General features: G+C 36.7%; 1 protein-coding gene across 1 annotated transcript in view; it reads left to right on the top strand.

Annotated features, from left to right (window-relative positions):
• Positions 1-14,616, top strand: part of IL15 (interleukin 15) — a 28,721-nt gene continuing 14,105 nt past the window's right edge. Inside the window, exons 1-2 of the mRNA XM_065062951.1 lie at positions 1-9; positions 631-759. Of these exons, the coding sequence (XP_064919023.1) occupies positions 1-9; positions 631-759 (138 nt within the window). The remainder of the gene's footprint in view (positions 10-630; positions 760-14,616) is intronic.

Below are 14,616 nucleotides of genomic sequence, written 5' to 3'. Positions count from 1 at the left end.
ATGGAAGTGGTATAGTGGATTGCTACTGACCTGACCTTGGTTCCAGGTGGTTTTCCTCACTTGTTGTTTTCTAATTGATTTTGTACAATGAGGTGAGAACAAAAGTAAAATTGCATATCTGGACAGTACTGTGTCTACATAAAAGGCAGCTCTTAAAAATAATTGTCATATCATGCTGTAGGAATTAGGGGAACTCTTCCAGCCCTAGAATTAGACTGATTTTAATGACTTCATTACTAGCTAATCTGGCTACAACCTCTCCTCTGAGTGCCATCACAAGTCAGAAAAAATTATCCTTTGATGACCATATACATTTTCCTGGGGGAACCCTCCTTATACTGCAGCATTCAAATATGACAGTGTAAGAGGGGTCTCTACTATCTAGATAAAAATAACCCTTTTTAAAAGTATGTGTCTCGTGTTTTCCATTAATTCAGAAGATTGAAAGGGGACTTACAGATGTTACTTGCCAAATTTCAGCAACATCCTGCTTTGAATGGTCTTAACAGATGGGCTGAGAGCTACTCAGAACTCTGTTGCAACTACATATATATATATATATATATATATATATATATATATATATATGTATATTTATATGTATACACACTCTTATTTCTCCACTTCTAGGTCCCACATTGTACCTTCCTGATCCAGATCCTGGCATCTGTTCTGAGTAATGTTCCAGCAGGCAGGATGCTGGGGACTGCGTGGCCACCACAAAACTCTGCTGAAGCATTGAGCAGGCTGGAGAGTCAGGTAGGTGTCATTTAAACATGACAGCTTAGGAAATTTCAGCAAAGCTTCAAATGCCATTTTTGCAGTAATAAAACCAGGTAATACAGCAAACTTAGTGTTTGGAAACATTTCCAGTATTTTAGATGAGATCACTAGCACCCTGTACTTTTCTGCTTTGTTTTTTCCACTCGTCGTTGTTCACTTGTACCAGAATTACATAGTAATCAGGCCTGGATTTTTTCACATTTGTGTTTTTCACAGTGGCACAGCAAGTTCTAGCAGACTCTCCCTCTTTCTTGGACTTAATGCCCATGTTGGTCTATGTCTGTGTTGGTCTCTTCTCCCAAGTAGCAAGTGATAGGACAAGAGGAAGTGGCCTCAAGTTGCACCAGGGGATGTTTAGATTGGATATTAGGAAATAATTCTTCCTGGAAAGGGTTGTTGGGCATTGGAACAGGGAAGCGATGGAGTCACCATCCCTGGAGGGGTTTAAAAGGTGTTTAGATGAGGTTCTTAGGGACATGGTTTAGTGCTAGATTTTGGTTATGGTTGGACTCGATGATCCTGAGGGTCTCTTCCAGCCAAATTGATTCTATGATTCTAGCTGAACTTTCACAACATGCAAGGCTATAACCTCTGACCCTCCAGGGTATTTAATACAGGAGGAAAATCCTTGCAAATGCCTGGGCAACAAGAGAAGCTGAAAATAGTTAATCATGGTAGAATAGTCTACTATGAGGAAAAAGCTGAGTGGATTCCTTCCACTGAGAGTATATTATTGTGCACTCTATAACAGTTTTGTAAAGATTATTTTTGCTTTAAATATTTAGTGATCAATAAAAATATGAACTGGATGTTGCTTTTGTAGTTGAGCTATCTTCTCACTTATTTTGAACTGAGATTATTTATATAAAATAAAAACCGCACAAAAGCTAACTAAGAGTATTCCGATAATGTTAGAAGTTTCAGAACAGATTCCAGAGATCAGCTCAGAGAGGCACCACTCACTGCAGAACAGACAGGTAGTTAAAACATTACCAGGTATTTAGCAACCAAGGTTCTGAGTTTGTTTTCCAGAAATCAGACTGTCCTTCCATTACCAACATGACACTGAGTAACTGAATCTCTGTCTGTTGGCCATTCTGCTATGAGTTATCTCCACATGCTAGAAGATGCCATAAACAAAAAGTTAGAATGGAGCAGCTGGTCCTTGGGAACTTGACAGGGAAGCAGTGAAAGAAGATATTAATCACAGGCTCACAAATAATTACTTATTCTTAGTGTACCCAAGGGTCCTTCTGCATGCACTGAACTAGCTCCTATCCAGTGCTAGCCTGTGGGCTGTGTGATCTTCTTAAGCGATGTTGAAGAAGGTCATTGTTAAGGAGATTTCTGAATAAGAGTTTATTCCTCATATTAACCTTCAATATAAACACTTACACTAACATAAAAATGGGAACAACGTAAATAGAAGGAGGAGATGTACGTGTCACCCAGTGTCTTGCTCCACTGATTCTAACAGCTCCCAGTGCAAGCAGAATTTTTTGTTCTCTTAAAAGTTTCTACAATGGTTTACCATATGATTTGAAACTAAAAGTTGAAATTAAATTACACACTAGCTGATTTATTATTCTCAGTGCAAGGTTCTCTATCTGAATTTGAAAGTTCAAAATTTACTTCTAAAAAGATCACTGAAATGCCACTAGTACCTGTAATTCATTCATGAAAATGAAATATATCAGCCCTGACCTTGGTTGTTAATTTATTTTCTTTTCTCTGAAATGCCTGTTCCTTATTCAGTTGAGTCAATGAAAATGTCCCAGTTTAAAGCAAGTGTTAGGCCTATTTATCTGTTGAAGAAATAAAACTCACTGCACACAACCTTTGTCTTCTGTTGTTCAGGAGATGCACATCTGTAGAAGGACAGCACAATGCCACTGAGAGTGCAGCCTTTTAGGTTTTCACTGTTCTCCCCTGTCTCCCTTTTCATCGTCGTCGCATTAGGCACTTTTTTTTTTTTAAACACAATCAACTTTAGATCTGTAACCAGAAAACAATTTCAGTGCTTTTATTATCTAATTCATGCTCATATTTGAATGTAGTTTCATATGCAGTATTTTTTTTACATCTTTATAATAATCTAGACAGCTGTAAACCAGATTTATTCTGTTACACTGTGAACCTACCGATGTTGCTGGACAAATAGAAGCCTCCAAAATAGCGCCAGACATATTCACTAGCCTTACTACTCCTCAAAGGTATTTTTTATACAAACACCAACCACATAATTCTTCAGTGTCAGAGTCAAAATTCATCAAAGTCATAAAAAGAAAGAAACTAGAGGTGAGCATGGCAATTAGTGTGCAACTTAATAGGCATTTCTGTGAATGACTCAGTAACAAGTTTTTTATTATATCATCTTGTGAAGTGAGATAGGCTGTAACAGGGTAGACATGCTCACTATGTGAAAAACTCCCAAGAAAAGCGAAAGCAATCCAGGGAGTGTTGCTCTATTTCTTTTCTGAACAAACTGCCTGTTGGAGATACACCTCTAACACCTCTAAATTAAGCTTTGCTTCAGTATTACAGTAGGCTGCAGACGTGCCTTGTTCTGCCCTTATCCAGTGTCTCCAGTCCTTCAGTCAATGAAACAGCCTAAGCCTGAATCAGGCCTCTTTTGCAAAGCTGAATGAAGATACTTTCTCTCCACAAGCTTTCCAGATGGTGGCAGGAAGCAAGGGAAAAACCATGGAACAGTCATTCCAAACCTGATGAAAAATACAACTTTCATCATTGCTGCCAAGGAGAAATGCATGCAATAATATTTTCTGTTCACTAATTCCAGAGTGAGAATAATAAACAAACTCTCTTCCATTGAGAAGACCATATTCTATTTCAGAAAAAACAAATCTTTATATGAAGATTAATATTCCTTTTCTTACCTACTCAGCTCACCATCCATGCGTTTAGTGTAAGATTAATTCAGTTACCATATCCTAAAGAGGGATCAGACAACAGAAAGGAGAAGCCTCTATTTAAAAAAAAGGGAGTAGCATAGAAAATTGTCAGAAGTCAGTACTGAGAAACACAGCAACAAGCAGAAACAGCTGCTGGAGTAACTGCAGAAAGGGTTGGTCCTGCAGGAGAATATTCCAATTAAAACGCCAGTCCAGAAAAGCTCTTCAGCCTAAAATTAGTGACATGCTGAGAACAACTGTGCACTTCTCCCTCACTCAGGCTGCAAGATGATGAGTCACTGGCAACCTCACTTTTTTTTTTCTGCTATTTGCCTTCTTGTGCATGTGTCAAGGACAGCAGGCAGAAATACTATGTTAGTGGTAGCATAGACTAAGTCAAACCTGCAGCCTTAGTACTTGCAGGCATGCTTACTACATCTGCATTGTTACTTTCAATGAAGTTTGAAATATTTATTCTTATAGGCTGAACATCCTGGTGCAAGGTTTGTGGGTTTGTTTGTTTGGTGTTTTTTTTTGTTTGGCTGTTTTTTTGTTGTGGTTTGTGGGTTTTTTGGTTTTGTTTGTTTGTTTGTTTGTTTTCCCTGGGAAAAAACCTTTATATTTGACAAAGTCTTAATGCAACAACCATAAGGTGTGTGCAGCACACACAAGAAAGCTGTTGAAAGGAACAGCTGCATGGAAGCCTTCAACTTCTAGCTTCCTTGCTGACAACCTTGGTGCTGTACTCAGCTGGCAGGAGGGATTAAATTGCATGAACAACAGTCTTATCAGTTTTGCTTCTCAGCCCCTGTGTAATTCCCCTCCCTTGTTTTTGCCAGTATTTTTTGTGTCAAATAAAGGAAGTTTTTCATGCACCTGAGGCAGGCACCATCTAAATGTTGTTATTAGCCTCAGCAGTAGCCATTATGAACTCCTTTTCTATGTCCCAGCAGAAAAGATTTTGGTAATTCTACAACTTCTTAACATCCTCCCTCCTGTCCTCTTTGTCTGGTGACTGGATCAGGGGCAGGGTAGTGGAGTGTAGTAAAGGCTTGAGCCTTGGAATATTGTGCAAACAGACTGCAATGCCTGAAGGGCCATGCAGACGAGTCCTAATGTTCCTCGTGTAGCTTGGCAATCCAAACTGTGCAAATCCATCTGTCATCCATGCACTGCAAAATTTTGTAAGCCAAGATCTCAGTATCCACTTAACTGATGTAATCTGCTCATCTACAGCCTTGGAGTTTGACCTGACCACAGCAAACTGGTGAGCTAGGAATTAGTAGTAAACTATGGCCTGAGGTGGAACTATCTCTTTGGTACACTGTCTTAACCTCTAGATTGTCTCTGAGCAGATTTTTATGATAATGACCTTTCCATGCCACTTAGTCATTTCACTTTCATATCACTATGCCTTGTTGTGAGTCACCGTTCTTTCCCAACATTCACTGTGCCAAGAAATAATGGTCTCCTGAATGAAGTTGCTCCAGGAAAAGTTTATTCACAGCTTTTTAGATGGAGGAAAGGGAGGAAAATGTCAGCATCACAACTTACTTGCAAACCAAAGCAGCTTCAAGTGAAAGTGTATTAGCACTTCTTTTTTTGAAGAAAACAAACTCCCTCTCCAAATGCAATCTGGAAGTTCCACTTCAGTCGAGACAGGTGATTAATGAAGTCCTTTTGAAGCAAACATGGGATTTTGTTGCATTGACTTAAATCACAAAATCTAATAGATATCCTGCAGTGGAGGCAGGGAAGGAGGAATGAAAGAACTTTCAGTGCCATTTGTATGTACTGATTTAAAGAAAAACAGCTATGGAAATACAGTTATTTATTTGAAATTAATTCTGTTATTTATAAAAAACCTAAACATATATATATATATATATATATATATATATATATATATAAGACATTCTCCATGCAGGTATTAACAGTTGGTTCTTGTCTATGCTATCAGACAGTTTTCAGCTAAACTCATAAAGCACAGGCTCCTATGAAGGTAATTGTTTCTAATGCAATATAACACAAAGTACCAGACTGTTTATGTCTCATGGTACCCTTTGCAGAAGAAGATTGGTTGCCTTTATGTCTTGGCTAAATTCTTATGTGGATAAGAACTTTTCCTCTCTCTTGAGTCCCAAGTATGTGTTTCTTCATGTCTCCTTGCTGCACCTTCAAGCAAAGTTTTAATCAGAAAACCTTGATTTGTATGCTTTGTACATATATAAAAATAATGAGATGAATCCTCTGACTTCCAATTTTCTCCAGAAGCCCTGTGGATAGCTACATGATTTTATTTAAAAACAAACAACAACAACAAATGTGCAGACTAACACAATATTATTTAATGGACTATAACTTTGAGCTTGCAGTTATGCTATTTTTGTTACAAAGGCATTTATCACCTCACTATCCTGTTCCACATAGCCAGAGAATCACTCCATTGTCCTGCTCGCTTGCTTCTATTCAGAATTCAGAGTGCTAAAGGGTTGTCCCATAATTTGGCTGACCTTAGACTTTCCCAGCATATTTTGCTCAGTTTATTCTTTCCAAGATACACCTCTCTGTGCTACTAAAGAGGTCTGATTTAAAAATTCTCTAGTAAATAACATGAATTTCATTTTGCATCATGATATTAATTCAGAGAGAAGACTAAATAATATGTCAAAATTGAGATCCTGAATTATATTAATCATTCACAACACTCCTCTAATTTGCTGTTGATTTGTAGATAAATTTGTCAACATAATTTGAGAGGTATGCTATGGCATTTTGGACTTCAGTTATTTCTACCTATGCAGAAGCAGTCTTTATTTGCCTTGTGGCAGAATGTGCCTTTCACTTAATATAATTACTCAGTTAATTAAAAATAATTCGTGCTTCCCCCTCCCAGTTAACATTTTTCTTTCAAACATAAATATCTGGGATGTGAGGTTTTTTCCATTGTAGACATCCCATGACTCTCTTTCTCACCTGTCAATACTATGTCACCTCCTTAGATTAGTCAGCAGAAGATCCTACCACACAGGATAGTCTGTCAGCCTCAAATCCTATATTCCATATCAGCAAGTAGTACATTGCCTGCCTCATATTTTTGTCAGCGTCAACAGATGTTTTTTCCTCTGCCCTGCTCCTCAAATCCCACTCATGTCACGTGCAATCAAAATTCAGTAGTATCTTCTACTTACCCATTCTGCCCAACAGCTCCCCTTTCAGAGATTCCTATGAATATGCTGGCAACAGGCAATGGTTACATGCCCTTAAAAGTTCTTCTTTATCTTGTTTTTCATATCCTTTTCCATTTTACAAAGTGACAGTCCGCATGCTGTTACTAAAAGAGATTAAGCTGTGGTGTTTAAAAGGCATTTAGATGAGGTTCTTAGGGACATGGTTTAGTACTAGAGTTAGGTTACGTTATGGTTGGACTCTAGGAAAGAGATCCTAAGAGTCTCTTTCAATTAAAATAATTCTGTGATTCTATGATATGCAGTTGTTGAAGAATCTTCTGTAGAAATGTCAGGTAGTGGGTAAAGATCTTTAAAAAGATAAATTTAAATAAAATCAACATCTGGTTCTGTTTTGAAACTAGGAGCCTCTTCTAGTCTGTGACATTAATACCATGACACTGGATAATAAACCGATGCAGTGTCTAAAGACCATTGAAACCTGGCCTAGGTGTCACTGAGATTTTAACTGCAAAGTGGTTTAGTAGCTAGTCTCTCAAGAACGGTCCCACCGTGTAAGCCCTGAGGAGAAACTAACATAATTTCCAAGGAGCAGAATGCTTGTTCACTTTATAATCCACACTGGCATTCAGAAGAATTCAGTTCACTTCACTTTCTGAAATCTCCACAAATTCTATGCATGACCAGGGCCAGTAAAACAATATTACTGTGTCTCAGCTCTCCAGCAGTAACAATGATGTAACAGATCCTTCCTTTTTGTATTTTGTCTGAATGGCTGAGGTGTTTTGTAAATGGAAAACATTAGCCTTAATTACAGATTTACATAGTTTAGGGTATAGTACACTAGTTTACATCTTAAGGGACATTTTCAGTTGCTACCATTAGACAAAAAGTTGTATAACATTAACGTAAAGTACAGCTTCCCAAAAAAAGTCAGCCTTTCAAAAATGCAGGCAATGATCTCAATGTTTTTCTCTAAAAATGAGTTCACACAGAAGCAAATAGAATCAGTTTGTTTCAGCCAAGCTATTATCTTTTTTTCTGATAGCAATCATGCTGACATTCATGTAACTAAATAACATATACAATTATTGATATTAATTACTATTATTCACTCTACTTTAAAAAAAGACAGAAGTCAGATACACCGAATTGGCTGCATGTGAGTGAAACTACAATTTGGAAATGACTCAATAAGTATCCTTTAACTGAGCTCATCCTCTGACTGAATGTTAATCAGTATCCTCTACAATTGTAAACCAAAATGATTATGAATATGCTGTGACTTGAGAAAGTCACACCATTAAGAGATCATTACAAGTAAAGTAAATAACACAGATTCAGGAAAACTGCTGAAGCTTCCTGGTATTTTTTTCCATTTATTTTGATCTCCTCTGCTTGGCTTTGCTCACTTCTTCCCAGCCTCTCCAGACCCATGTAGGACAATTAAAAACAGGTAGAAAATTTAGAAAAAATTGCATCTACCACATCACATCAGAGAAAGGAGGAATGGGCAAATTCTTTTTTGCCAAAAATCTTCAAAAACATTTATGTACTGATTCTGACATACAATATGCTGCTATTGGGTCCGAATATGACTATTGAAGAAAAATTATACCAGACCCAAAACATTGCTGGAAAACATCTAAACAGATCTCATAGCTCTATAAAAAACTGTAAGGCTTGTTAAAGGGATACATTAAACTATTCTACTTTGATCAGTGCATGAATCAAAGTGCTTGGTTCTGTTTCTGCGAAATTACGTAGTTAAAATGTTGTTTTGTACTACATTCACCCTTTCTAAAAATAGAATTTGAATATACTGGAGTTAATATCATATGGAAAGACTCCATTTCAGAGAAAGAGATACGTACCTTTATGCAGATTGTAGATTGACTTTGAAATTAAAATTACTTTATTGATTCACTCCAGCATTCATTTCCTGTTAAAACTGAAACAAAAGCTTATCATAGAATACACCCTTATTAAATATTTATGGTAAAACTTGAATAAAATACAAAGAAGATATTAAATTTGTCCTGACTTTGGGAGACATTTTCATTGACACCTTCATCTCAGGAATACCCCCATCCTCTCGTAAAGGCTGGAACTCATCAGTGTAACATTTTTCTAGATTTGATGAAGCATTTGGGTTCTAATATTCCTGAATGATGAGAGAAACATGGCATGTCTCTGCCCTCACAATCCTGATTTATGAGGGAGATTGGCTTATTCCTCCAGCCAGAAACATAGTATGCATATATGTGGGAGGAAGAGTGATATGCAAGCTGGAGCTTGCAAAGACAGGAGAGAGAAAGAGAAGAATTCAGGACTGTTCTCAGTAACCAGCTCTGCATAAGAAGATGCCTCAGAGCTCAGTTGTGGGACAAGACACTTTGGATCAGGAGAGGAGTTTGTTATTTTTTAAGTGAAACATATGTCAAGTTGTTATATTTACATGATTTTCCTCTCAGTTTCAAGTGGAAGACTCTCACAACATCTGTGTTGTCTCTAGAAGTTATTGCGAGGTAATTCAGTATAGAATACTTCTGATTACTAGCTTGAGGATGAAGGAGACCTTCTAGAGGTTTTATTCAGCACCATGACTTCGGTGGTGCTGGGGAATGTGAAAGTAGCACCAAGAGCTAGAAGGTAATCTTCATAGGCTGAACTAACTTACTTCTGGTGTGAATGTGATTTTTACCACATCTGTTCTGTAACTGAATGGACAACTACGCTGATTAATTAAAAACTTTTTGGGAATATGAAATAGTCAGACCACCACTATAGGCATTGATTTCACACATATCCCTGAGTTTATGCCATCATTTCTCCCTGTAGGAGCCCTTAGCTTAAAATCAATGCTTTCATTTCCTTACCAGGCAAAAGAAGGAACTGTGATCTAGAGAGGATCTAGGGAAAATGTAGTGAAGAGCTATGATGCACTGGCTTTGAATTCCCCACAGGGATGAATAAACCCCATTGAAAATTCTGTTACGAGTACTTGGTGCTATCATTTGCATTGCCTGTAGCTGATCAGAACACAGACTGTACCTCTCTTTTCTAGTATTCAGATTTATCTTGAGCTTTGAGAAAACAATCTTCAGCAGTTGGATATCCTGAGGATGTATAATCCAGGCAGACTTTCCTGCTCTCTCTCTTCTATTATCCCATGCTCAGAACCACTTCACTTGTGCATTGCACTCAAAAATCCTTATGCTACTAACATTTGTTATCTCAGTTAGGGGTTATCTAACAGTACCTGAACATATTATAAACGTATGGTGATACAAAAGAAATGTCTGGAGCATATATGTTACTGATACTTTCACTCTTGAAGTATCTATGAGACTTTTGTCAAACTTTGCTCATGTTTTGCTTCTTCCTGTCTTTTTTCTTTTTTTTTTTAAGGACAAAACCCTCACTCCTTCACTCTTCCCTCTTCCTTTTTTTTTTTTTTTTTTTCTGAAGGACAAAACCCCTTCTCATCTCCTGCCCTCATGTAATGAAAATATCTATTGGATTCATAAGATTTTATAGATGCCTGTAGATTAGTTTGCATAATTTAAATGACATGAATATTTCAGGTCTCATTTTAAACTGGATGCAATTTCAAGACACATGGGTCATAGCGAGGACAAGGTAGTTTTCTAGTAGTTTTCATTCAGCTAAAGATGAATGACTTGACAATAATGCAAATGTATGTGCTGTGCATATTTGACAATTTTTAACAAGAAACGAATAGATAATTTAAATACTGATCTAGGTAAGATATAGCATTGAAAGTGAACTGATATATAAATGTCAGGAAGGATAACTCAAGCTCTGTGTTACATTTACTAAAAGTGACGTTTCAACAATAAGGTGATCCAACAATATAGACAGCTAATAGCGATCCTCTGTGCTTTCTGAGATCTGAAGGTTTTTGCCAGTATCTTTCCTAACAGCTCAGTGCTCATACCACATCTAAATGATGGTGGCCTCCAAGAAATAGGACAGACTGATTTATCTCAGAGTGATTTAAGACACCTGTTTTGTACTGACTTAAATATTAGCAAGCAAAAAAACCCTTCAATTAAATCATGGATCTTAATTTTGATTTATGTTTATACTTCAATTATTTTCTAAAGAAAGGGTCCTTTTATCTAGTTTGCATAACCACTAAAAACTTTTTGCAAATGAAAGAAACCTTTACTTTAAACTTACTACTTCATATTTCTAAGGAGAAAAAAACAATTTTGTAAGTTATACACTCAGATTCTTTACTGTTAAAGTATTTTTATCTAATAAGATGGTGTATTATGCCTTTTTTGCTTTCCAGTTTGATTTATATTTTGCTTACAACTTTTGTTAGTCTCCATTCCAAAGAAAAGGGAGTGAAAGTAACACACTTAAAGAATATTTGGATCTTGCCTTGTATGACTTAAATATGAGTAGCTAAATGATTTCTGATAAAGAAGTAAAAAAGAAGCGTTCTCAAATAGGTTATTCTTTTTGCTCAGTATCCCTCAGATTTTCTGAAGGACTTGGAAGCACCTTTGGAAAAAATATGCTAGGCATTTGAGTAGTATGAATACCTCACTTACCGAAACCGCTAGGCTTTGAAAGCAAAAGGTAGAAAAGCCAGTGGGACACACACACACACACACAAAAAAAAAAGAGAGAGACAGCAACTTGCAGCCTCGATATCCAAGTGTAAAATGAATAATAGTATTGAATCTGGATTAACCAATTTTCAAGAAAGACTTGAGGTGGCAGGGATACTGTAGAGTAGCAGGAATTGATAGTTCACTTTGGAAAAATCAAGCAAATGTAATATTCAAAAAAAATAAGTAAGTTTTATTTTCTGGGATTGAAATGGTACTGGACCTGTTCTCGCAGAGGTATTGAAACCTTATAGGTGTGTGATTTCAGGAGAAGGAGTCTAGTTCAGTAGTTCAAGTTTTGGAGAAGAGAGCTGGGGCAAAAATCAGTGAGCTCAGTTAGAAATGTAGAAGTTCCTGATTTTAGGGAAGGAAAATGTAAAATTCTTCAGTTACACATTTTAGCCATTCTCTTTGCTATGCTGATTACCCAGTTTGCATGTTTTATGGCAAAAGCACTAGGAACACTGGTAAAAGAGTCTTGATTCTTAGAAAAGAAAGTGTTCACATTGTTGACAATTCTGGTTTTGGTTTGGGAGTTGCTGTAATCTTTAAATGAGGAAGAGTGTGCAGGTACATTCATTCTGACCCGAGACAGGTGTAACACAACCTCGCTTTGTTCCCATATTATTCCCACGTGGAAACAGGCACCCAGTCCTATCAGTTAAGCTTAAAAAAAACAAAACAAACAGGAATACTTATGTCAGCTGGATCCTTGTCTTCTTGAGGTCCCACACTGAAATACCCAGAGATTTGTTACTGACAGTAACAAATAATTACTGATACTATTTGTTACTATTATTAGTTACTTTTTGTTACTGATAGTAACTGAGTCATACAAAATGCAATCACAAGACTTCAGCGTGGAGCTAAGTCTTAAGGTCTTAAAACATTTAGTCAGGGAAGCTTCAGAAGCCAGGTGGCAGCTTGGGACTCGTCTATGAGAATTCATCTGAATTTTCCTTACTGCTTTCACTTCAGTTGCATTCTGCCACGTGTCTTCATGTGCAGTGTGCATGATGCCTATTTTGGCTTTGAGATGTGAAGGCTGCATGCGAATGGCCGTATTTTCACTTTGTTAGCTGGTCTTACAAAGAAAAGGAAGTAAACTAGCTTCCAATATAGCACTACCGTTTAGGAGAAATAGATACCTTCCTTTGATGGTAGGTGAGCAGTAAGCAGTCCCGGTGGGAGAGCACAGAAAAGCCTATGTAAACCAGCAGGGCATATTGCCTCCAGCAAACCCTGTATTGTTCAAGCAAATGGTATGGAACACAGTTATTAATTTGTTTGTGGTTTGCTGGTTTGGTTTTCAGTGTGTGTGGGTTTTTTGTTGTGGTCTTTTGTTGTTGGTATTTTTTCAAATGAGGAAGAGAGTCTATGATTCTGAGGTAGATCAAACGCGATATCAGCCTTTGCTTAGAATGACACAGAACTAATTTATTGCTTTACCATTCAAAAGTGATGAAAAAAACTTACTTGAAAAAAGACTGTATCATCTTTAGGTTATCCTCCTCTTACACCTTCCTGCAATGTGGCACATTTACTAGACTAGTTACCTTCAGCTGAATTAGGCAATTATTTCAGTGGGAGCTGCTGAAAGCAGTCAATTTTGAAAATGAGACTAATTTTGTTTTTCATTAATTGTTGTTTATCTGAAGATGTGTAGGTTTCATTTGTGGGAAGTATTGATTTTTCTGGCAGATTGCATTATCTCCCAAAATGTTTCTTTTACTTAGCAAGACTAAACATAATTCTGTAAATTTATATTTATATATATATAAATATGTATATATATAAATACATATATATAAAATAGAATTGATTGACTTTTGTAATGTGGTCATGGGTTAAACTTAAAATGTATATTTCATCTCTTACCATTTATCTAGCATCTTGTATGAGCATAATGGAAACAGTTATTATCAGTTAATTACTGTCAACAAAGTGAGTTGCTTTTTGGCTTAACATCTTGTGTGATAAATCAATGAAGTAAGCAATCCCAGAGTGCAGGCCTGTAATATTTATCGAAGAGTTTACCCCTTTTCAATAACGTTATTCCACACATCTTTGTAATATAAAGGAACCCAGGGATTTATTTGTGCTTTGCAGTATTGCCAACTATTTTATACGCAACGGTTTTTAACATCCCTATGAAGTACTTTTTTCAACCTTTTTAAAAGCACTTTTGTTTAAATGAACGTGCTGGCCAGTAGACTCATTTTACCCTGTCTGATAGAAAATGTGAAAATTTCTGCATGAGTGCTGCACTGCACTGTTAAGAACTATGACTGTCATTTTTTCTTTTTTAAGAGCTATGATACAGAAACCAGCTTAATATGATTTAGTACTGCTTCAGCTCTCATTAGTTTGCACACACGCAACCTCTTCCATGCCTCTGCATGTTCTGGGTTTGGCTGCCAAGAAATTAAGGAAAACCCATCACCCGTACAAATTAAAGAAACCTCAAGCAATGACAACTACTGTATTGCATTCACCACTTGCATACACATAGAAAAAACAGTTGGGTGTGCAATGTCATAATTTTTTACATTCCACAAGATACATTCAGAATTTACATGAAAGTGGGAGGCTTCTGTAGCGTGAGTTAGAGCTTTTCCAATAACCAATTTTCCTGTATTCTAAAGCAAGAAACTAAGGATGATTGCTCAGCTGCTGTAAGTCTTAGTGCATTGTTATTTATAAGTGATTTAGAGTAATATAATCCAGAAATAATTTCATTTCCAAATTTGTTTGCCTTTCTTGTGCAGAAATACGAAACAAATCTATAGTAGAGATACTTTGCTCTTTTTCTGAATCCTGATACTAAGTTTTTCTGACTTTTGATATGTTTACAGTATTTCTTTTGGAATTTATGTGCTACTTTCCTCAGCTGTTCAATAAATCTGTTTTTCCCAGTTTAATATTTCGGTCAAGTTCTCAACAACTCTGGAAACTGAAATAACTTCACTGGTTTCAGTAAAGCTATGGCAATTGACACACATTAGGATTTCTATCTGCTGTTTAAAGAATAAAAGCACAAGAAAATGTAGAGTATTTCAGACTACATCCTGGCTGTTTACCTCAGGA

Source organism: Columba livia, chromosome 4, assembly GCF_036013475.1.
Source record: "Columba livia isolate bColLiv1 breed racing homer chromosome 4, bColLiv1.pat.W.v2, whole genome shotgun sequence".
In the NCBI taxonomy this organism is placed as follows: Eukaryota; Metazoa; Chordata; class Aves; order Columbiformes; family Columbidae; genus Columba; species Columba livia.
Note: the sequence above shows the minus strand (reverse complement) of the source record. Positions and strands in the feature narration are given on the sequence as shown.